General features: G+C 43.1%; 1 protein-coding gene across 1 annotated transcript in view; it reads right to left on the bottom strand.

Moving 5' to 3' along the window:
* The window catches only part of LOC145403580 (sacsin-like), a 34435-nt gene that overhangs the window by 4898 nt on the left and 4282 nt on the right, over positions 1–25255 (bottom strand). The window contains exons 3-7 of the mRNA XM_080275258.1: positions 17215–17344; positions 15544–15722; positions 9355–9501; positions 7024–7191; positions 6277–6426 (exon numbers count right to left, since the gene is read on the bottom strand). Coding sequence (XP_080131384.1) covers positions 6277–6426; positions 7024–7191; positions 9355–9501; positions 15544–15722; positions 17215–17344 — 774 coding nt within the window. The remainder of the gene's footprint in view (positions 1–6276; positions 6427–7023; positions 7192–9354; positions 9502–15543; positions 15723–17214; positions 17345–25255) is intronic.

Genomic DNA, 25255 nt, shown 5'->3' on the forward strand with positions numbered 1-25255 from the left:
ATTCAGTCAACATTACCCATGTCTACCCTGCTAGTTTCTTCTTCATATAATTTTTAAAATTCCTCACAGTGTCTGCCCATTTTATGTTCATGATTGCACTCTTAGGTTTCTACACTGATGTGGAGACATTCTATATTATATTGTTTCTTTCTCTTCTTACTCTTTCTTTGCTCCAAACAAGGTTTAATTTGGTGTCAGTGATTTATTTCTTCATCATTTTGCTTCAAACTTCATAAAATCATTCCTCTGGACAAATAACCCCAAACACCAAATTAAAAAATTTGAGCCTTTTGACCTTTTCACTTCCTTTTAAGAAAGGAGAGCGATTTCCAAGGGGTGGATGAGGACTCTGAAATACAGAGTGCCTTCAACAAATGTATTTACCTAGTTGTGATATACAGGAAATGGGCTATGCTCGTGGGGTCCTGTCTCCGTGTCTCAACCAGTCAAACTCTGCTTTAAACTCATTAAGTTTTTGGATTGGACAATCTATCCAGGCTATTCCACAGATCAATACAGTGAACCCTTACGTTTCGCGTGATTTGGGTTTGTGAATTTACCTTTCGCAGAAAAGCTCAAAATTTCCCGGAACTTATGTCTTCTATCTATCTATCTATTGCCAGACGCCTCAATCCCGTTTGGGGTGGCCACAAACAAATCGCCTCCAAGTCGCCCTGTCCCCCGCCATTTCACTACCCTGCTCCCAACTCACACCCCCCTCTCTCATATACCTCTCCACCCCATCCCTCCATCTCATCCTCGGTCTCCCCCTCCCTCTTCCACCCTCCACCTCACTCACATACACTCTCTTCGTCAGTCTTTCACCCTCCATCCTCTCCACATGGCCAAACCACCTCAGTGTGTTCCTCACAACGCTTCCTATCACATCCACATCAACACCACAACGCTCCTTTATATCCTCATTCGTCAGCCTGTCTCTCCACGTGACTCCACAGGCTCCTCTTAAATAACTCATTTCCACTGCTCTCACTCTTGACTTGTGTCCTTCCAACAACGTCCAAGCTTCACTTCCGTACGTTAGAGTTGGTATCACAATACTGTCATGTAGTAACTTTTTTACTTCCATGCTCACTTATGTCTTACGATCAAGAATTCACATTTCAAGTCAATATATGGGGGGCTGGTGGGCAAGCTGATTGTTAGGTGTTGTCTGCCATGTTGTCTGCACAGTTTCTGCCAGCTTTGAGACTGTGTGTGTGGTGCTCTGGTTGTGATCACAGCCATGGTCATTTTTTTTTTTTTTTTTTGCCTTTCCCTTCATTCACTTACTATTCTCGTGTGGTCTACCTGTACTGTATTATTGCTGCCACTTCATTCACTGGAGGACCAGGCAATAGTGGTGATGGTGGAATACCAGGAAGTTCAAAGGATGGAGGCACTAAGAGAAAAGAAAGCTGTGAGTTAGTCAGTGTGAAGATCAAAAAGTATTCGGTAGTGGATAAGATAATGATTTATCAGGCTGGTGATCAATTTAATTTTTCTTGACATGTTAGACATATTCATATAAATGTTAGTTATTCTGGTATCCTGTTTTATAAGAATAATATCTCAAAAGTGAGAAAATGAATGACTTTGGGAAGGACTCTAAGAGCTAACTGGATTTTTTATCTGAATTAATACTTTTTGGTTCGCGAGATTCAGGATGTGTGCCAACCCCATGGTACCACTTGGATGTGAAACTTAGAGGCTCACTGTACATCTATATGGAAAACTGTGCTTCTTCATATCCTTCAGGCAGTGTGCGTATTTACCTATTTGTAGTATACAGGAATTGAGCAATGCTCGTGTTGTCCTGTCTCCATATCCACATTTATCAAGTCTACCTTTACACACATGAATGTTTTTCTCATGCACCACCTCTTTGTCTAAGTCGTTCCAAATACTTATGTATTTTACCTAATATACCTAATTGTGATAGACACGGAATGTGCTATGCTCGTGGGTTTCCGTCGCTGTTTCTCAATAAGTCAAATTTAGCTTTAAACTCGTTTAAGTTTTTAGACTGGACGATCTCTTTGTCCAGGCTATTCCATAAGTCTATACTTCTGTAAGGAAAACTATATTTCTTGATATCCTTCAAGCAGCTTGACTTTTTCAATTTCATTCAGTGTCCTCTTGTTACTTTCTTATCCCATAAAAACAGATCTTCTTTGTCAATTTTATCTACTCCCACCATGGTCCTGAACACTGCAATCATGTCTCCCCTCTTTCTTCTTTCCTCTAAGGAAGGCAAATCCAGCTTTTCCAGCCCCTCTCTGTATGACAGGTCTGCCAGACTGGGGACCATCTTGGTTGCTGTTTTTTGTATTCTCTCAATCTTGTTTATATCTTTCTTTTTGTGTGGGGACCACACTACTGCTGCATATTCTAACCTGGGGCGAATCATGGCCACTATCAATTTTATCATCATCTCCTCATCCATATAATGAAATGCTACTCTTATGTTAGTCAAGAGTTTATAAGTCTCTCCAACTATCTTGTTAATGTGCTTTTCTGGTGACAAACTATCTTGGACCAGCACTCCCAAATCTTTCTCTTCTCTCATTTTTGTGATTAATTCATTACCCAACAAATAATTCAGTGATAGCCTCCTGGTACTTTTACCCATTTCCAATATTTTACATTTCTTTACATTGAATTTCATTTCCCACGTCCAGCTCCAATCATGTATCCTATCCAGATCCTCCTGCAGGATTTTACAATCCTCCTCAACCTCTACCTTCCTCAAGATCTTTACATTATCAGCAAACAGACTTGCATAATTGTTCACTACACCTACCATATCATTTACGCAGATCAGGAACATTACTGGCGCCAACACCGAGCCTTGAGGGACTCCACTTGTTACTTCCCTCCATCCAGACATCCTATCCTTTATTACTGTCCTCATTTGTCTGTCTCTCAAAAAGTCTCTCATCCATTCCAGAAATTTCCCTTTCAGTCCTCCTATATATTCTAGTTTCCACATTAGCCTCTTATGAGGTACCTTGTCAAAGGCCTTCTCTAAGTACACACAATCCACCCAACCATCTCTCTCCTGTACCACGTCAATCGCTCTTGAGTAAAAGCTCAACAAGTTAGAAACACATGACCTTCCACTTCTGAATCCAAACTGACATTCAGCCAAAATATTCATCTCTTCTAGATATTTTATCCATCTGTCTTTCAGGATTCTCTCACACAATTTTGCGACCATGCTGGTTAGAGACACTGGTTTATAATTCAGGGGTTCTTCCCTGTTTCCTCCCTTATAAATTGGTACCACATTTGCCCTCTTCCATTCTTGTGGCACCTTCCCCTCTTCCAGAGTACACACGATTAAACTGTGAATTTTATCCGCCAGTTGTTCTCTGCATTCCGTCTGTACCCAATTAGAAATTCCATCTGGTCCTGGGGCTTTCCTTACATCTTGAGTTTCCAGTAATTTATACACTTCCTGTACCTCCACTTTTATATCTTTCATCACCGGAACATTTCTAATCACTCCCTCCCCTTCCACAAACACTTTTTCATTAGTGAAAACCGATTGGAAACATTTGTTCATTATTTCAGCTTGCATTGCTGCATCTTTATAGACCTCTCCTTTTACTTTCAGTTTGGTGATTCCTTCCTTTTGTTTCAGTTTGCCATTAACAAATCTATAAAACAGTTTGGGTTCATCCTTGCATTTGTCTATTAAACCTTTTTCAAAATTCCTTTCTTCTTCTCTACATATTCTTGTGTATTCATTTCTAATTCTCTTATATTCTTCCTTTGTTCTGTTGTTACCTCTCTTTCTCCAATTGTTCCATGCCTTATCTCTCTCTCTTTTTGCTATCATACACCTTCTATTAAACCACTCCTTTTTCCTGTTTTCTTTCCCTCTTACTCTTGGTACAAATTTTTCCACTATCAAATTATAGAGGTCTAGAAAGATATCTCACTTCCTCTGTATCTCTCGTTTCTCTGAATTTTCTCCAATCCGCATTTTCAAAAGTTTCTCAATCCTGTAAAATTTGCTTTCCCAAAGTTGTATCTTCCCTGTCTATGAAGCTCGTCTCTTGGCTCGACGTTCCCTATTATCATCTAGAACTCAATGACCACATGATCACTTTTTCCTATAGGACAGAGATATTTCAATGATTCTATTACATCGGGTTCTTTGGTAAACAGTAAATCTAACCTTGCTGGTGTGTCCTCACCTCGAAACCGTGTCTCTTTTTTGACCCACTGCGTCATCACATTATTCTGTGTGTGTGTGTGTGTATGTGTGTGTTCTTACCTAATTGTTCTTACCTAATTGTATCTTTACAGGAATGAGTCAAGCTCGTACTGTCCCGTGTCTTAAACCATATTTATCGTACATATCCTTAAATTTGTGAATTGTTTTGGCACACACTATTTCATTCGGTAGTGCATTCCATTGATCAATTGCTCTGTTTGGGAAACTGAATTTCCTTACGTCTTTATCACCTCTCTTCTTATGCAGTTTTTTGCAGTGTCCTCTTGCTGATGATTCTCCATATGTTAAGTAATCATTTATGTCTATTTTCTCCTTCCCTGATATGCACTTATATAGCATTATCATGTCACTTCTTTTCCTTCTCTCCTGTAGTGTTGGTAGATTCAGTTTATTTAGTCTTTCTTCGTAGCTTAGGTCCCTTAAGCTTGGTATCCATCTTGTAGCGGCCCTTTGAACTTTTTCAATCTTGTCTATGTGCTTTTTGAGATGAGGACTCCAGACTACTGATGCATATTCCAGGGTTGGTCTAATGAATGATGTTATTATCCTTCTTAGCATGTCTTCATTTATGTATGTGAATGCTATTCTCATATTTGCAAGCAGTGTATACATGTTCCGTACCTTCTCGCTGATGTGGTCAGCCGGAGATAGTCTGTTATTGATGATCACACCTAGGTCTTTCTCTCTTTCTGATGTGTATAGGGTTTTATTTCCTAACTTATAATCCCAATCAGGTCTTTTTCCACTTTTACCAAACTTGATTACATGACACTTGTCCACATTGAATTCCATTTGCCATGTACTACTCCATTCATGAAGTTTATTTAATTCTTCTTGTAGCTCTTTACAAGAGTCTGTGTTAGTAATTCTCCTTCGTATTTTCGCATCATCTGCAAACATATTCAGATAGCCCTGATTTCCAGTGTTACTGTTTATATCATTTATATACACTAAAAAGTAATCATTTATGTCTATTTTCTCCTTCCCTGATATGCACTTATATATCATTATCATGTCACCTCTTTTCCTTCTCTCCTGTAGTGTTGGTAGATTCAGTTTATTTAGTCTTTCTTCGTAGCTTAGGTCCCTTAAGCTTGGTATCCATCTTGTAGCGTGTGTGTGTCTGCGTGAGTGCGTGTGTGTGTGCGTGTGTACCCAATTGTTCTTACCTAACTATACCTGTAATGCTATGTGTTTTAGAGTCGTCTTCCCGTCCCTCTAATGCCTAGTGTGTAGCTGGGTTCTCTTTCTAAACCGGAGCTTAGACAAATAGAAGAGAGGCAGGACACAAAAATGCAAGGCAACAACCTTATATGTGTATTGTTATACTCTACAGCGGAACGGGTAGATGTCACAAATACAGATATACACTACTGGACAATTATAATTCTTAGGCCTAGATATGGGTTATTAGTACCGCGCAGGATACTACTCAGGTCGAGATCGGGTAAGGTGAATAGCACTTAGGGCTGAGGGGTTACGCACTATTATTGCAGGAAGTCCAAGTTTTATATATTAGTGGAATTGGTGGAACTATTTCACTGTGGGTAATTATTACTTTAACACTAGGGCCTGCGTATGATCTTAGTGTGGTGTGACGTTAGTATTTGGTAGCGCATTCACTGTGATAGACCCGCATTTCACTGCCTTGCTGTGTTCACTGTTTCCTTGCTTATTCTACCATTCGTTTATATTATCACTGATGCTTTTCTCACTGACTTCCTTTATACTGTTAATTCACTGTTCTGCCTTTACTTCACTGTGTCATGGACACTGCGCTTTCAGTGTCACTCCTTTCAGGTCTGGGCGTTGTGGCGGTCAGGTACAAGGGTGGCGGAGGTGGCTCTGCCTCACTACTGACAGGGCTGGGTTCTGCCGGGGGCCTCTGGGTTCAGGGGCCACGGGATCAAGCGTAGGGGAGTCCTCTCTCGTCCGGGGCGGCTGGTGGCGAAGGGCTTGGCGTGGAAGTCTGGCCCTCAGGGCTGGGGCCGAAAAGCTGCCTGAACTTCTCGCTCAGGCGCCTGATGGAGGACGAAGATCTCCGGCATCAGGGTGTAGGGAAGTCCCGCCTTAGGGTCCTGGGGGCAGTCTGGAGGTCCCAAGGGCTGCAGTTCCCGGCAGTAGGGGATGCCGTCAGGAGGGGGCTGCGGCGTCAGCCCACGTCGGGGTCCATTAGGCGAGTCCTCTCAGGAACCGGCTGCAGGAAGAAGAGCCCGGTGGTAGTCACGGGGCCTCTCCAGTACTCCTCCAGGCTAGGGGCTCCCTCTGGGTCGTAGGTTGGTGGGCACCTGATGGAGGAGCAGCTACCAGTCGTCTCCTACCGTAGGGCCCGGCTACTGGCCTTGGCCTGGGGGAGGAAGCGGCTACAGGCTGACTCAGGGGCACCTTCAGAGCAGCTAAAGGCTGTCTCCTGACGAAGGTGGGAGCAGCTACCGGCCGTCTCCTGGTTACCTCTGGAGCGGCTGCAGGCCGTCTCCTGTAGGAGGATTGAGCGGCTAAAGGCCGTCTCTCGAGGGGCACCTTCAGAGCGGCTACCGACCATCTCCTGTTTGCCTCCAGTGCAGCTGCAAGCAGTCTCCTGTAGGAGGGTCGAGTGGCTACAGCAGTCTTGTTAGGGGCACCTTCGGAGCGGCTTCTGGCCATCTCCTGATGAAGGCGGGAACGGTTACAGGCAGTCTCCTGTTTGCCTCCAGAGTGGCTGCAGGCCGTCTCCTGTAGGAGGGTTGAGCAGCTACCGAGCATCTCAGGGGTGCTGACTAGAGCTTGAGTAACAGCTCCACCCCGTGGCTGTCAGTGATCGGCTTGCCCGGAAGGTAGTCTCGCTTTCCTGCTATGGTGGCGACGGGCGAGCTCCAGGTCACAGGGGTGAGCGGCCCAGGCGGACTTATGTTCCTGTCGCCCAGAGTCCAGTTGCGCTGTATATGCTCCTCTGTGGGCTCCTTCTGGGGCTGTTGGGTTGTTCTCAGTGATACTATACTGCATTTTAGTATCTTTACAGGAATGAGTCAAGCTCGTACTGTCCCGTGTCTTAAACCATTTTTATAGTACATATCCTTGAATTTATGAATTGTTTTGGCACACACTATTTCATTTGGTGGTGCATTCCACTGATCAATTGCCCTATTTGGGAAACTAAATTTTCTTATGTCTTTATCGCCTCTCGTTTTATGCACTTTTTTGCAGTGTCCTCTTGCTGATGCATCCCCATCCTGTTTTTCATGACCTTGAGTTTGGTTTCAGATTCTTTAAGCCCAAACTTTGATCACTTCTTTGTCTGATAGCCCTCAGTCATTCTTCCTGTAGTTTTTCAACAGACAGACAAACAGACACAGATATACAGCCAAACAAACAAACAAGAAAACAACAAAGCCAAAAAACAACCTCCTTGGCAGAGATTATATTTTACTTAATTATTGTTTATATATAATATATACAATATACACTATAGTAGCCGCAGCGAGAAATGAACGCTGTGGTGGGGCAGCCGGGATGACCGGGGATTCCCCCCACTGTAGCCATATCCACATGTCACCGACCATCGGCCACCGCTGCAGCCCCGCTCCATGATCCTTACCCTGTGTCTCTGGCTTTCTCTTTCTCTCTCGGTTTCTATATAAACTGGTGTATTTCCGAAACTAATTATGAAATTATTATGACTTTTGTTCCACACCACCTTTGAGGTAAAAATCAAGGAGAGTTTTCTGTATAAAGGTTTCCCCCCCCTCCTAAATGTGGCATATGAGTGGGGGAGTGCGGCCTTGCCGATACCTCCGCCTGACCTATAATTATACACTCGTCAGAACTGACCTGCCCTCAGACAAGGGGAGGGAAACCTTTATACAGAAAACTCTCCTTGATTTTTACCTCAGTGGTGGTGTGGAACAAAAGTCATAATAATTTCATAATTAGTTTCGGAAATACAGCAGTTTATATAGAAACCGAGAGAGAAAGAGAAAGCCAGAGACACAGGGTAAGGATCATGGAGCGGGGCTGCAGCGGTGGCCGATGGTCGGTGACATCCTACCTCTATGGTCGGTGACATGTGGATATGGCTACAGTGGGGGAATTCCCGGTCATCCCGGCTGCCCCACCACAGCGTTCATTTCTCGCTGCGGCTACTATAGTGTAGATATCTAATCTATATCTGTATCTGTCTATCTATCAGTCTACATTGAGTATTTAGTCGAAAGTTGGTGAAATTCATGATCAGCAGGTGTAGGAGTGAAGATAAAAGTATGTACAAAATCTGAATAATATAAAAATACACTTAGGTAAGAACACACACACACACACACACACACACACACACACACACACACCGCTCGCTGGTGCAGTGGTAACGTTCTCGCTTGCCATCTGGTAGACGGGAGTTCGCACCTCGCTCAGGTTGCGAAAAGTTTCACTGACGAAGTGGGTGGTTACTGTCCCCCTTGAGCAAGGGGATGGGTGTGTGGGTGTGTGGTCACAGCCTTGCCCTTAGAAAGGACTATATGAGCTCTCAGCTCCCTTCCAGGAGGGTAAAAGCTGATGATCACGACCATCAAGTGATCCTGACTGACCCGGTGAATTACACACACACACACACCGCTCGCTGGCGCAGTGGCAACGTTCTCGCTTGCCATCTGGTAGACGGGAGTTCGCGCCTTGCTCAGGTTGCGAAAAGTTTCACTGACGAAGTGGGTGGTTACTGTCCCCCTGGAGCAAGGGGACGGGTGTGTGGGTGTGTGAAGGTCACAGCCTTGCCCTTAGATCGGACTATATGAGCTCTCGGCTCCCTTCCGGGAGGGTAAAATGCTGACGATCACGACCATCAAGTGATCCTGACCGACCTGGTGAAAAAAAAAAAAAAAATTACACACGCACAGTCATTAATTAACAAAGTGTATGAGCCTACCCAAGTAGTAGAATACAGCACAACAATCCTGAGTAATTTTTATAAAAATACAACTAGCTGAGACCAACTTTGGCTTAAGAACGTCTATGAATACGGCCCAAGCCAAACATATGGCTTCAATGCTGATTCTGGGCAATGTTGTTGCTGACCCGAGAGATTTTGTAATGATGCTTCTTCTTCAGCGAGCTATTTTGCATACAGTGCCTTCATATCGTACTAATACGGCTGATCTGATGCTGGAGAGGGACACCATCCCGTTTTGACAGTCATAACCGGGCAGCTCCACTGCTCGGTTATACAAAACATCTCTCAGCTCTCTCACTATCCCCCGAAACAAGCATGTGGACCGCAGGACAACTTCAGCCTGCAATATGCCCAGTTTACATCCAGATAAGTCTGGGGCAACAACAATAATAGCAACAAAAACAGTGCTTACTTGGCACACGCTTATACAGGAATGACCTAATTTTGTCCGGATTGACGATAATCGATCTGGTGGATATAAAACGAACGCAAGGGACGTGGAAGGACCTGAGATGTCGTATTAAAAACTACTGTTACAACGATAAGGCTGATATTTGGCCAACAATTTTTTTGGGGGAAAGGAGGCAATACCTGCATGGATTTATTTTGAACTAAATCGACATGATGGCAGAGCTGGATGAAGTACTCACATAATTTTCTCAAGTTAAAGCACAGTTACTCTGCCAAAACGTTACTTAGAGTAAAAGTACAGAGTAAAATTTTACGGATCTGAACAACTACGACACTCCTTGATGAACTTTCATAACAATGCTCGTTCACCTCCAAACACGTATCTCGGTTGTATGTACAAACTCTTGAGCGACTTCAATGCAAATTCTCCTTCCATTAATTTAACATAAACACAAGGTCGGGCCACCTAGAGTCCTCGTAGAGTGACAGACAGGGTAAAGTTGCATTTGACTCAAAAAGTTAAAAGTAACATACTGCAAAGCAACGAAATACAGAAAGTACAGTAATTTTCTAAATTCACTTTTATATTTAAAAAGTAACCTATGTAATACAATTGGTGAAAGCAAGGTAACCGGATTAGTATGTTTGTTAATTTTTACACAATAACCCCCATAATCTCTCTTAGAATTCACTCCCTCCAACCCTCCCTATTTAGTGTTCAAATTAAAGGTTTGATATTAAGAGTCTTTGTCGGTAAAACTATGTGTATTCTGATTTCCACCTCTGGTTTTTTGTCTTGGCTTTTTGTTCTATCGGAAATCAGTTAGGGAAGAAAACACTAAGTAATCTGAGACAAATATGAACATTTGGCAAAACTCTCTCTCTCTCTCTCTCTCTGGGGACGCGGTGGCTCAGAGGTAGAGCGCCGACCTCGTAACCGTGAGGTCGCGAGTTCGAGCCTCTCAACGGTACACCGTTGCCGGGAGTAGCAGAGCGCTCCTGTAACGTAGCGGGGCTACATGGCCATAGTTGCCTAGCTCGGGGATGATTGAATCCCTTTAAATCTCTCTCTCTCCTAAAACGTAAAAACGTATATTCCAAGTATAAAACTTTCCAAGTAGTTGTATCTCAAGAATAATGACATCCAGAATTCAGCCCGCCTCTCCCCCATGGCTAAATCCTGGCTGTGCCCCTGTTTCAGGGCGGTGTGACAAACTGTCAATTGCTTGGTACCTGCCGACCATATTATGGTCACACTGGATTTTATTAGGGTCTGGATATTTTTATTAAGTGGCTCCTTGAAAATAGAAGAAGCCGGCCATATGAACTATAATAGAAAATATTGCAGTAGGGCATACTAAATTAATTATGAGTGTTCCCAGAGTTGGTTTCACACTTCAACCCGCAGGTTCCCACTGACCCCATGGCTGTCTATCCTCGCATCTTGCAGTCGTGATAGCTCTGGTGTTCTCGGTGTGGGTGTGACAGCGTCACTGCATGGCAGCTAGATTACTCAGACCGCACTCTCTCCATTCTGACCCTCCTGCTTCCGTCCTACTCGTTGATGCAACCTATCTTCCTACACCTTGACCCCTTCCTCCCTTCACCTCCACTCCTACCCTTTCCCGAGCCCCACAGTAAGCTTCTCTTCCAAAGGAAGTTTCTCTCTCTGTTCCCTAAACATCCCCTCCCTCCCTCATCACAGACCAGCCATTCGATTAGCAACTGCAACACTTGTAACAAATGCGTGACCATTTACACAGTATCCTTTTGTATACTGTATATTGTCTCAACTCAGTCTTCCGTCTCCGCCTGTTTCAGTGCCAGCAACAAAACCCCCGCTTTTGCCACCTCTGTTAATCTCCTTGCTCCTTTCCTCCCTTCTTATTTTTCCTCGCCCGGCCTCGACCTTCCACCTGTGTCTCACCCTCACCCTCTCACAGAAGGCCGCTCAGTTTTCACAACCAGCGTGACAGCGGGGGGAGGATGCGGAAGGCGGGGGCAACGTACAGCACTGGGTGCATGGATAACAACCTCTGCGTCTTCATCACTGCCGCTAGGACTTCCCGCGGCCTCAAACAGTATTGCCTAGCTGGGTGAAGATGGACACAGGGGAAACAAACTTTACCCAAGAGTATGACCGGCCTGGAAATCGACCTCCGGCTTTCTCAGTTTCGGGCTGGATGTGCTAACCACTACACCACCTGCTCAATTTCCCCTTCCCACCTTGATCACATGGTATATTAAACTCTCTACGTCACAAATTTCCACTAGGACAAAATCAACGCCAATTTGCTCAGTTCCCTACCTGCAATGACGCATTTTCTACCCAGACCAGCAGACGATTTCATTTCACCGAGGGGTTAGATAAACCCCTCCGTACTGTGCCAGGGAGCTCTCCTAAACTACATAATTTTTCTGGTAACAACACGAGTGAAACAGAAGTGTACAGTCGGTATCAATTATTCCGTCGCCTCTCCTGAACTCTGATATTCAAAGTGTCGGTTTCTGCGGGTTTACGTCACTGATATTCAAACTGTCGGTTACTTCTTCTTCCTCCTCTTCATCATAATCCAGACCTTTCTTAAACCTTGTAAACAGCACAGAGGAGACTTCTCGGGTGTATTAGCAAAATAAATCGCCTACGAAGAGGTGCTCAGACGCATCCTGTGTGACTCGTAATACGACTCCCTAACCAAAGACTGGAGGTTCATGGTAGCCTGGTTATCACACAGGACAAGACTGTTTATCTAGGGGTTTGTTTTTGTGGTAATACGACGTTTTGTAAGTCAGATTAGGGCCCGTTCGCTAGTCGGTTAAGAAAGCTCCCTAACAACTTTTCTTAAGTGATTTATTTTGCCTATTACACCTTACTGTCCTATTCTGTGGTATATAAATCCTTCGCACATCGCCATAATCGGCATAAACAACGCACGAAAGGATATTAACCATCCATGTCCAAAAATAAATCGCAAAGGAGGAGATGTCAGGAAGCCTTCTTACTGGAGGAGAATACTGGCCTAGGAGCATTTACTCTAAACTGGTCTAAAAGTGCCATTCCTCCATCTTGAATGCTGAGAATTAGTACCGGTAACAGATTAACACTGGGAATTGTATTTGGTAGTAATGAAGAAGTTTTATGGAAAGGATGTAGAACCATAATAGTCTCTTTCTGCCAGTGAGGTACAGTATGTGAAATAAGCTTCAGGAGGAGGATAATGTGGGCCAAAGTAAGGTAAAAAGGGTGTACTTGTGCATGTACAATCTGGATAAGCTTCGACCTACCAGAAACAGGTGTACAGTTGGTCACACATTAAACCTGTGTGTTTGTGAAGTGGAGGTCTAGCTACAATTTCCGACGTTCATGCATCACGGTCACTTGGCTATTTCAACTTATATTTGACACCTCCGAACATTCATGCCAGAACCACAATATATGATTATGTCAAGGTTGTCAGGTGTACCAAGTGCTAGATCTCTGCCACACACTGATGCTGTCCCTGGTTTATATGCTGCCAACTGTACAGACGGGAAATCTTTGCTTATAAATGTGTTAGGCATGGCTAGAGATAGAGGGCTAGAGGGTAGTGACTCCCGTATTCTCGTGGAAGCTCCCTAACATCGTTTCCTAAGCGATTTACTTTGCCTATTTAAGAGATAATCCTGTAGAAGATTTTAACAGATTGAAAGATGTTGGAACTGGGTTTTTGAAGCAATATTTTTTTTCCCTCTCAACCAAAATGATGTCCAAGTCACAAATCAGGTATACAACATAGCCTTATCCCATGATTGGTGGAGTAACTGTTGTGATGGACGTTGAGAAAAGTGGGTGGAAAAATGAAGGGTGGAGTCATCAGTATAGGAATGGACAGAGTTATATGTGCTGTTTTGATCACTGATGCATACAAGGGAGAAAGCTTGTGACAGGACAATCCTGACACATTCGTATCAAGGAAAGTCAACGGGGGGGGGGGGGGGGGGCTGAGCTTCATATAATGGACCGCCCGTCTATTTAACTTTTGGAGTGAGGTTAGTAAAACAGTGAAAGAATGATCTACATTGCAGTTTAAATTATTTGTGAATTAAATTTTATAATCAATCAAGACTATTGTTCTGAAAATGAAAAATGTAATTCAGGTCCTTACAGTACGAAAACCCAGAAGAATACTGGGTAAAACCTTACCACACGTGCACGGCAATGCCACTTGTCTTCATACATTTTCACATTCTTAAGGAAAATAATTTTAGTACAGCATGCAGCACAAATAACTGCTTGTTGATCTTAGACCACAAAATGTATATCCATCCATCCATCACCCAATCCTATGCCGCCCCATGAGAAGCGTAGGAGCCCAGGGCTAGGCAAGTTGGTCCTGACATTTAAGATGGAAGTGACCAGCCTCACTCATCCCTGAGTGGCATTATGTGAACAATAAACCCCAACCACCCATTGGATATAAACCTACACCGGCTCAATCCGACTGGAGCTCCTTAATAACCCACTAAACCACCAGGCGCCATAATTTGGTTATATGGTTACAACACATTGTGGTAAATGGTTTCCTGGTGTACAGGAAACCATTTGGCTTGTCATTCAGTGTAGAGTCACCCATAGGCAGGAGGAAGAGGAAAAGGAAAGAAAGAGGAGGGAGTGTAAAGTCACCCGTAGGCAGAAGAAAGAGGAAAGATAGAAGAAAAACAAGAGGAAGGAAGGAAGAGAAGAAAGGGCAAACACCCAAAGCAGTACCACACAGAGTGAGTGGATGGTGGGCGCCCCCACCTACCACAATACAAAATGTATATAGATATATAAAAATCCCTCCACCCATTTTTGGGTATTTAAAGAGGCTGCCAGGACGCTCGCGGCGTAGTAAATTATAAAAAAAAGGCGGGATGATTGGGGTTATATAGCCATGAATGAAAATTAAAGGTTTACAGATACGGAATTAAAGGCCAATGATTGGATTTAAAGACTGGTTCGACCAACGAAAGCTTGAATGAACACTGGTTTCTAGTTTTTTATGGAAGAAGCCGTTACTCCCAGGGTCTGTGCTTAACACAGTGACACCATGCCATTTTCTATGATATCTGTTGTCACCACTCGCATTGGACACTTAACTTTAGTAAGATTTCCGATGTTTCAAGGTCTTATTGATGTTTACTTTGCTACTCGTATTTGAAGTACTGTAAGGTATACTGAGACAAATTTCCCTCCTAAATGGTAGTTATTATTACGAGTTGTGTGTGAAAAATACGATTGCGTTGGAATTCATGTGAATATCTCTTTATAGCCAGACGCCTTAATCTCGTAAGGGGTAGCCAACAAACAAATCATCTCCATGTCGCCCTGTCCTCCGCCATTTCACTGTCCTGCCTCCAGCTCACACATCCCTCACTCATATGCATATACCACTCCATCCTTCCATCTCATCCTCGGTCTCCACCTCCCTGTACCCCCCCCTCACACACACACACACACACACACACACACACACACACACACACATAAAATTGGACGTCCAAGGCCAGTTTGGACGTCCACGGGTTCCAATGTGGTAGCCACTTTAGTCTCTCGCTCTCCATCCTCTCCACATGGCCAAACCACCTCAGTGCATTTCTCCAAACTCTTTCTATCACATCTACATCCACGCCACAATGCTCCTTCACATCCTCATTTGTCAGTCTGTCTCTCCATGTAACTTCACATGCTCCTCTCAAATAACTCATTTCCATTGCTCTCACTCGAGTAGTGTCCTTCCAGCAAGGTCAAAGCTTCGTTTCCATTCGTTAGAGTGGGTATCACAATACTGTCATGCAGCGACGTTTTTAGTTCCATGCTCACTTCCCTATTTCTTATCACTGCTTTCGATGGACCAGCAACCTTTCTTCCCTGTTGTACCATTTGAAGCACTTCACCCTCTAAACTTCCATCCTTACTCATCACACTACCCAGGTAGTTAAAGGCACTCACATTTTCCTTCTCCTCGCTATCCATCCTCATTGCGCATTCAGAGACTTCATTTCTCTCGAAGACCACACCTCTTCCCATTCCAACATTCACCTTTATATTCCGCTTCTCATAAACTCTTCCACACTCACTCACCAAGACTTGTAGTTCTCTTTCGTCTTCACATAACAGTTCAGTAACATCTGCAGACAACAGAACAGAAGTTTCCAGATGCTGCCCTCTCTACTCGCTCCAACATCCCCTGCCCTATATTGTCTCTCTCTTATAACTCCATCCATATACAGACTGAAAAGCCATGGAAACCTGACACATCCCTGTTACAGTCCAACATTCAGACAGAAAAATTCACTTAGTTCACCATTCACATGTATTGCAGCCTTGGTGCCCTCATACATACTCCTCATGGCATTCAACAGCTTCCCATTTACTCCATATATTTTTAATGTTTCCACATTCCTTGTCCATTCACTGTCAAATGCTTCTCCAAATCCATGAAGGATGCATACAGCTTCTTTAACTCCTCAAGAAACTTTTCCACTGAACATCTTAGAATGACCTTAGGATGAATATCTGATTTACACAACCTGTTCCCTTCCTAAAACCTCCCTGTTCTTCTCCAACTTTTTCTTCTGTTATTTCCCTAACTCTGTCAGTAAGTATCCTACCATATACTCCTCCAATTACACAAAGAAGACAAATGCTCCTATGATTACCACACACTTCTTTTTACTCTTTTCCTTTGTACAGAAGAAAGATTATACCTGACTTCCGCTCCTCCGGGACTCCACCTTCCTCCCAGGCCAATCTGCACATCTTCCATATCCATTCTACTATTATCTCTCCCTCGTGCATCACCATTTCACTAAACACTTCATCAATTCCTGGGGCCTTCCCCATTTTGACTTTCTTCATTGCTTCAACTACTTCCATCCTACTGATCTTCCTCCATTTTCATCTCCCTGGTCTCAGCTATTCCCCGGCCACTTGCACTAGCGTTACTTTCATTTACTGTATTTAACAATTGCTTAACGTGTTCTCTCCATCTGCTCACCTTTTCTTCTGTCCCCACCAGCAATCCATCATCTTTATCTTTCACTCCCCAACTACCTTCTTTATCGCCCTGTCTAACTCTCTTTATCTCTTTCCAGATCATTTTCTTGTATTACCTCCACTTTATACTCTAATTCCTTCCAAATTCCTTATTCACACTCTTCTTATCTCTCTTATTAATTTTTCATCTCTCTTCTTCTCCACATATAACTCTCTATTCCATCCCTAATCTTCCCCCACGCCTCTGCTTCCCATCCACGTACTATATGTTTTTTTTTTTTTTTTTTTTTTTTTTTTTGTGCCACAGCTTGCCTCATCTTTTCATTCCACCATGCTATTCCTTTGCACCCCCTTTCGTCTTCTCTTCACCCCACACACCACATGCTGCACAGATTTCTTCTAGGAATACCTTGCATACGCCTTCCACTTCCCCCATCTGCTCCAAATCATATTAGCCAATCTCTCCACTTCTATCTTATATTCTGTCTTTTATCCATCCTCTTGGAACCTTTCTACCCTCTTTGTTATGCACTGTTTCCTCCTGTCCTTTTCTTTTTCTATTTATCCATCACATTTGTATGCTTACAGGAGAAATAGGAGCTTCCCAGGTAAAACATAGAATACTAGACCCAAGGACCTTGACCAGATCAGCATGGGCTACCTCGGCGTGCACAACCAGCCCGCCCGCACTCGTGTGCTTGTGCTTGTTTGGATGCATCCTCGCCGCGACCTCAAACGTTAAGGCCCTCTCCCACTTCGGCGAAAGTGTGGAAGTTAAAGTCACAATGTGTCAAAAATCCCTAATCGTGGGTATTCGTCATCAAAATCTTGTCCATTCGTGGCATGGCGCCGATACGTCGCACGAGGTGGAAATTTGTCGTGGGGGACCACGACGTTTTCATGCTGCATGAAAACGTCGTGGCCCTCCACGATTTTGTAAAATTTCGCAGATTAGTCGTAAATAATAAGGCGATGCCTCGGCGACATCGGCGATTACCCTGCGTATAAACCGCGTATGATCGCCGACATCGGCGAGGCATCGGCGGTGAAAAAAAACGTTGAGATGTCATACCGTCATACGGCGAAGTCGGCAATGTATCGGCGATGCATCGGTGAGGTTAATACGACATAGCCTACGTAAACCGTACGATATGTACCGGGTTGTGCGACAGTAATATTTCATCTTATGAATGTCGGTGATATATCGCCGACATTTCGCGGATGAACTGTCGATTAATCGCCTTAAATACGCCGATGACGGCGAGGCACCTGCGATGGCCTCGGCGTTTTGTCTGCGAGGTGCGTGCGATGCATTCGCAGACACATCGACGATACATCGTCGACAGCACGCCGCCGTTGTACCTTTATCGCCATTGAGTCGCCATTAAAAAAACCGTTAAAATTTGAATTTAGAATAATGCTTGTGCATTACGCCGACATATCAGCGATATGTCGGCTACTAGTCGCCAGTTATATCGTATACTCCGCCGAGGTTTCGGCGTTTTGTCGTACTGGTGTCGCAGGTATTACGCCGACACCACGATTCTTGGTCAGAATCGTCGACACATCACCGACTTCAGCCACGATTTTCATCGTGGCTTCATCGTGCCTATTTGCCGAAGTGGGAGAGGGCCTTTACACTTCTCGTCTCGCTCCACAGCGCCTCCACCTAGGGACCTGGGGACACTTGCAGTGGAGAGATGAAGGATTTGTGAATGTTCTGACCTTTCACTGAATGTTCTAGGTATGTAATTGCTGATATATGATGGTTTGAAAACAAGCAGTTTTGGGAAAAATGCCCACGAACAGGAAGCGCCAAGCCAGATTGATGCCCAAGCTTTGGGGGTTAACAAAAATCCTCTATCTATTTTGCCATTTTTGCTTCTGGCTAATATATTAGCCTGCGTCATGGATCCATTGTGGTTTTAACTAATGTACTTAGTTTGGTAAAGATGACCTTTTTTTTGCCAATTACTGCCATGGAATAGACAAAGATATCAACATCAACACACTAAACGCTTGTATTTCATGCACGTCTATTGCAGGATTCAGAACATCCCCTGCTCTTCCCCTTGACAGTATGTCCGATAAGAAAAACATTATGAGAGTGCTTCTTCATTGTTTTCAGGAGCTGTCTATACTTGGCAAATACATCCTCTGAGACCGCAGATTTCCCATAGACATAATTAACTCAACAATGGCTAAGAAAAATCTATTTTCACATGTAGTTTAATTGTGTTAAGAAATATTCTAAGATTATACTACAAGGATAAACACAGGCGCACTTGTTCTTGAGAGCGAGAGAGCATTCTTCTTTACTATCCTTGCTACATGCTTAGTTAGATTTACAGAAGCTGCCTAGCCAACCTGCCTAGTACAGTTATCCTTGCTTCATGTAAAAGTAGTACATGGCTATAGTCGCGGCGCACGACTCTGAGGTTGTTGTTATCGTACCCTGGCAACCTACCATTCAAAAGTGTGTCCGATTTCGTATCATATTATACACGAATCATTATTATGCACGAGTATATTATACACGAATATTATTATACACGAATATATTATACACGAATCACATGAATCTCATATTATACACTAAATCACACACTGTTTAGAGGTAGGTTGCCAGGGCACGATAATAACAACCTCAGAGTTGCACGCCACGACTATAGCGACTACTACTACTACTACTACTACTATAATTGCTGCTACTGGTAATACTACTACGTCTTGTACTACAAAAACAACAACTACTACTACTTCTGCTGCTACTACTACTAATAATAATAATACTCTTAATGCTCGTAAATAACATTAAGTCAAAGTCCCTTCCTCAAATTTAAATTTCAACCACCTCATGTGTGTGAGCTTAATAACTTTATATTGCGGTGCTTTAGATGGCCTCGTAGTTATTTGTTTGTCCTCTTTTTTAGCCCCTTACTGTTCGAAATTCCTGCTCATCATTCACCTGTAAAGCTTTATTCAGGGCAAAGAGACAAGGGGTTGCATTCCACGTGAGCTTGGAGATTTCGAAATACCTCTCCCAAGGCTATTTATTCTGGATGTTACGGTGTCGTCTTGTACGTCATTGATGCAAGATATGACGAGTGTAAAACGATTCAAAGTGAATATTACGACGCAGTATACAATATAAATCACCGAGGAATAAAGGAGATGGGAAGGCAGGGTGGCTGGAAGGAAGAGGGGGCGAGGAAGAGAGGGTGAGGGTAGAGAGAGGGACTGTGGGGGGATAGAGAGGGAGGTAGCCATGGACCTGCAGACAAGGAAAACTGTAAGGAACTGCAGTGGGGGGGAGGGGGAGAACAGGTTTCCACAGGGGAAGGGAGGAAGGTTCTGGGCTCGGGGGAGGAGAGAGAGGGGAGAGGGGAGGAGTGAGTACTTCCCAATGAGTGAAAGGGGAGAAGGGTTAATGTTAGGAAGGATGAGAGAGGGGGCAGAGTTGTACACAGGAAGGTGACGACTCTTTCCGGAATGGATGGATGAGGGAAAAACCAGTGACTGACGGAGAAGAACCAATGGCTGGTGAGGAAGAAAGCAGAGAGGCATATTGAGGGTAGAAGGGAAAATATTTTATTCCTGCATTATCTTTTTATCCATTATCAGGGAACTGCTTTTTTTTTTTTTGTTATTAATGCAGTCATAGTTACAGCCATTTACAGTTAGGTACCCGGCACTGATTCAATAACGGACGGGAAGAAGGCTCCTGGGCACGTGTCCCCTTCCCCCCCCCCCCACACACACAAAAAAAAGACTACTTTACGTAGTATACATGTTTATGGAGGTATATTTCATCATCATCATCATCATCATCATAATCATCACGATCATCAGTATCGTGAGTCATGCTACGGTACGACAGTTCTCTACTTCCCCCTCCTCCCCCCCAAAAAAAAAATTATATATATATATATATATATATATATATATATATATATATATATATATATATATATATCCACCTCTGCACTGAGTATGTGCTTTGAAAAGAACTATAAGATTCATGAAACACACCTGAAGCACATTTTGAAGCACTGAGAGGGAATCACAAGAACTCCCTCCCCCCCTAAAAAAGTGCATTTCTCGTGCTGGTGTTGTTTGGGAGCTTTGGTGTCCTGTTGCACATATCTGGTGAGCTGGGTAAGAACTGTGGCCCCAGGCTCGTCTGAACCAGAACCCGGTGGATTGCAGGCTGAGGTTGCATTTCTCCTGTAGCCACCATCCTTCTTTCGGGGGATAGGTAGGGAGATGAGGTACGCTTGCATGACCGTGTAGAGGAACCGCTTACTTATATCTGTGCCACAGCGTGAAGGCGTCCCTCTCCAGCACCTTGGTAAAAAAAAAAAAAAAAAAAAAACTGCATTCTAGGCAGCATAAGGGACTTCGTAGCACCTCATCCATAGCGATTCACTCTGCATATTGTACCATGACATTCTCGTGTATGTTATTTATATCGTTTTAATATCGACATGGTTTGCATGAATAATGCACTTTTGAATACTGAGGTGTAATAATTAGAATAAGTTGTCAAGTATGAGGTGTTGCGGAATTCTCAAAGCCACAGAGAAAACGAGCCCTTGGCTGGAGATAGGTAGGTAGGTAGGTAGAGAGAGATAGATAGATAGATAGAGAGAGAGAGAGAGAGAGAGAGAGAGGAGAGGGGGGGTAGGAGGTAGAGGGGTAGTACGCAAGGCCACTTCAGAAAACGGGGAATACCAGCTTAGTTTAAAAAGATAATCCTCAGTGGTAGGGCGCATCATCCTTGTCTCTCCTAGCCACCCACGAGGACAAGTGGGGATCGTCTGTTTTGTGGCTTTGTTAGAAATTGATCGTCTGTTTTGTGGCTTGGTTAGAAATTGATCCTGTCTTGTGGCTTGGTTAGAAATTGATCGTCTGTCTTGTGGCTTGGTTAGAAATTGATCGTCTGTTTTGTGGCTTGGTTAGAAATTGATCGTCTGTTTTGTGGCTTGGTTAGAAATTGATCGTCTGTCTTGTGGCTTGGTTAGAAATTGATTGTCTGTCTTGTGGCTTGGTTAGAAATTGATTGTCTGTCTTGTGGCTTGGTTAGAAATTGATACTGTCTTGTGGCTTGGTTAGAAACAGATCGCCTGTCTTGTGGCTTGGTTAGAAACAGATCGCCTGTCTTGTGGCTTGGTTAGAAATTGATCGTCTGTCTTGTGGCTTGGTTAGAAATTGATCGTCTGTTTTGTGGCTTGGTTAGAAATTGATCGTCTGTTTTGTGGCTTGGTTAGAAACTGATCATCTGTTTTGTGGCTTGGTTAGAAATTGATCGTCTGTCTTGTGACTTGGTTAGAAATTGATCGTCTGTCTTGTGGCTTGGTTAGAAATTGATCGTCTGTCTTGTGGCTTGGTTAGAAATTGATCGTCTGTCTTGTGGCTTGGTTAGAAATAGATCGCCTGTCTTGTGGCTTGGTTAGAAATTGATCGTCTGTCTTGTGGCTTGGTTAGAAATAGATCGCCTGTCTTGTGGCTTGGTTAGAAATACAGTAGATCGCCTGTCTTGTGGCTTGGTTAGAAATTGATCGTCTGCCTTGATAACCCCCGTACAGTCATAGGCAATGATGTAAGCCTTCTTCATGCAAGGAGTGATATCTCGAGGTAAGGAGAATTATCATTATCATCACCATTATAATCATCATCATCATCATCATCATCATCAATCACTGTTCTCCTCCTCCTCCTCACCACCACCACCACCACTACCTTCATCATCATCATCATCATCATCATCACTGTTCTAGTCCTTCTTCTTCTCCTCCTCACCATTACCACCACCACCACCACCTTCATCATCATCATCATCATAATCATAATCATCGTTACCTTTTTCCTCCCAAATGAGGACGGGATAATGAAGGAGACGGAGACGAGTTAAGTTAAAAATACTGTACATAGGTGAGAACTATCAAAAACACACCCAGTGATATGGGCCACAGACTCATCCACACATCATTCAAGCTCCGGGAATCCTGGCCCCACCTCAAAAGGATAACCATCTGCTCGAATTTATTTTTATTCTTTCCTGATTTTTATTTCATACACAGACTGTTATGGTAAATCATTTAATACGTTAGCGTCATATTTTGGTTTATTTTTCCTACTTGCAGATAACGGTGTTTGACATGGCAAGCCTGTTTTGCTGAAGGAATTATTATTATTATTATTATTATTATTTTCATTAACGCATCATGTTATTTTGTTCAGGTACCACAAGACAATTTAGTTCAGGTACCCCCCGACAATTTTGTTCAGGTACCACAAGGCAGTTTTACTGAGGTACCATGAGAGTTTTGTTCTGGTACCACCAGACAATTTTGCTCAGGTACCACCAGATAATTTTGTTCAGGTACCACAAGACAGTTTTGTTCAGGTAACAGAAGACAATACCAAAGTTTTGTTCAGGTATCACAGGACAGTTTTGTTCTGGTAACAGAAGACAGTTTTGTTCACGTACCATGACAGTTTTGTTCAGGTACCACAGGCAATATTATTCAGGTACCACAAAGCAATTTTGTTTGGGTACCACATTTTTTTTTTTTTTTCAGAAACTACAGCTGAGAGATATTCCAGTCGTTAAAGAACTGGAAAATGATTCGATTAACTTTTAAAATGTTTTATTTTTTCCCTTATCAATTATAACAGATTAAATTTTGCTTCATTAAAAACCCAGTGTCCTCCTTGGCAATGAAAGTGGTAATGAAACTCCCTTAAACGCCAAACAAAATCGTCCGAAGAGAGGATTATATGAAGAAGGAACGTCATTGCAGTTAAGTGGTTAAACGGAGGTCTCACACATATGACAAAATTCCAGAGATGTGGAGTTACAAGGCCAGGCAGACAAAGAAATGAGGAAGCAAAGGCGCGCTGTGGAATTGATGTGGATGTGACTGAAAGTGTTATGATAAATACCCCGAGAAAGAGGAATTAAGGAGTAAAGGAACGTTGTGGAACTGATTTGGATGTGACTGAAAGTGTTAAGAGAAATAAATACTCTCAGAAATGTGAATGATGAAGTAAAGGAACGTTGTGTAATTGATGTGGGTGTGACTGAAAGTGTGAAGAGAAATACTCCCATGATGGTTTGGCGATGAGGGGAGAATGGAAAATGAGACTAGGCAGAGCAGTGTATTTGAGTGAGGTGGAAGGGGAGACGAGGAGAGGGAGACTAAGGATGGGATGAGATTGAGGGATGGCGTGAAGAGGTAATGAGAGAGGGTGGTGTGAATTGGAGGAAGGGCAGGCTGACGGCGGAGGAGAGAAGGCATGGAACACTCTGCTCATAGCCATCCCCTCAGGGATTAAGGCGTCTGGCTGTAGATAGATAGACAGACGTAGTTCGAGAGATAGAAAGAGATAGACAGATCGACAGAGACAGATATAGACTGACAGATAAATATAATGCCTCAGTCTCAAATGTCTCTTCTATGCCTCCCCCAAAGTTCCACGAGTACATTGAAAAAAATCATCGTTCTGAATGGGTTAGTCATTTCACTCCGATGACGTGTTTTTCATTCTGTTCTTCGCTACCAAAATTTGACGACATTTATCTTGTGAGAGATTTTTCGAACTGAAGTGCATCTGATACAGTCTTCATTAACCCTTTCACTAAACAGGCCCTGCTCTAGGCTGAATCAAATCGTCTGGCGGAAGCAATAATGGAATAATACCCTGAACAGATGGAAGGGGTTGAGTAAGTTGACTAGCTATACACAAGAGAGAAAAAATTCTTTGCAGGCCCTCGCTGATATATTACAAAAATGGTGTACAGTTTGATCACACACACACACACACACACACACACACACACACACACACACACACACACACACACACACACACACACACACACTCTCATGCAAGACAGATATCCACGCATGGCAGCTATTACTATTATTTATTTATTTTTACGGCAAGACCTGCAGTATTCTTGTGAAGAACTACAAAAATTTATATATATATATATATATATATATATATATATATATATAGATAGATAGATATAGATAGATATAGATAGATATATGATATATATATATGATATATATATATATATATATCATATATAATATATATATATTATATATGATATATATGATATATATATGATATATATATATCATATATAATATATATATATATTATATATGATATATATGATTGTTGATTGGAGACATGAATGGCAAAGTCGGGAATGTACGAGTGGATGGAGTGGTTGGTCAGTGGGGTGTGCCAGCGGAAGTAGATGGGAATGGTAGTGCTTTGGTGGACATCTGTGCTGGTAAGGGGTTGGCAATAGCCAACACCTACTTTCGACATAAGATGATCCACCGGTATACATGGAGAGTAATGAGGAGGATGGATGGTGAACTTGTTGAACGAAAGGCAATGATAGACTACGTGTGTGTGGATGAGCGAATGAGAAGACAAGTGTTGGATGCAAGAGTGTGGAGAGGGTGGGGGAATGGAGTCTCGGACCATCACTTAGTGATGGCCAAGGTAGAGCTGCAAAGAAAGTGGTTGAGGAGGCGAAGGGGAAGACAGGAGGAAGCAGCTCCTGTGAGAAGAGTGGAGAAATTGCAAGATAGTGAGAAGAGGACAGAGTATAAGAGCATAGTGGAAGAAAGAT

The sequence above is a fragment of the Coenobita brevimanus genome, chromosome 61 (assembly GCF_032717465.1).
Source record: "Coenobita brevimanus isolate Jiangsu-jjx chromosome 61, ASM3271746v2, whole genome shotgun sequence".
Classification (NCBI taxonomy): Eukaryota; Metazoa; Arthropoda; class Malacostraca; order Decapoda; family Coenobitidae; genus Coenobita; species Coenobita brevimanus.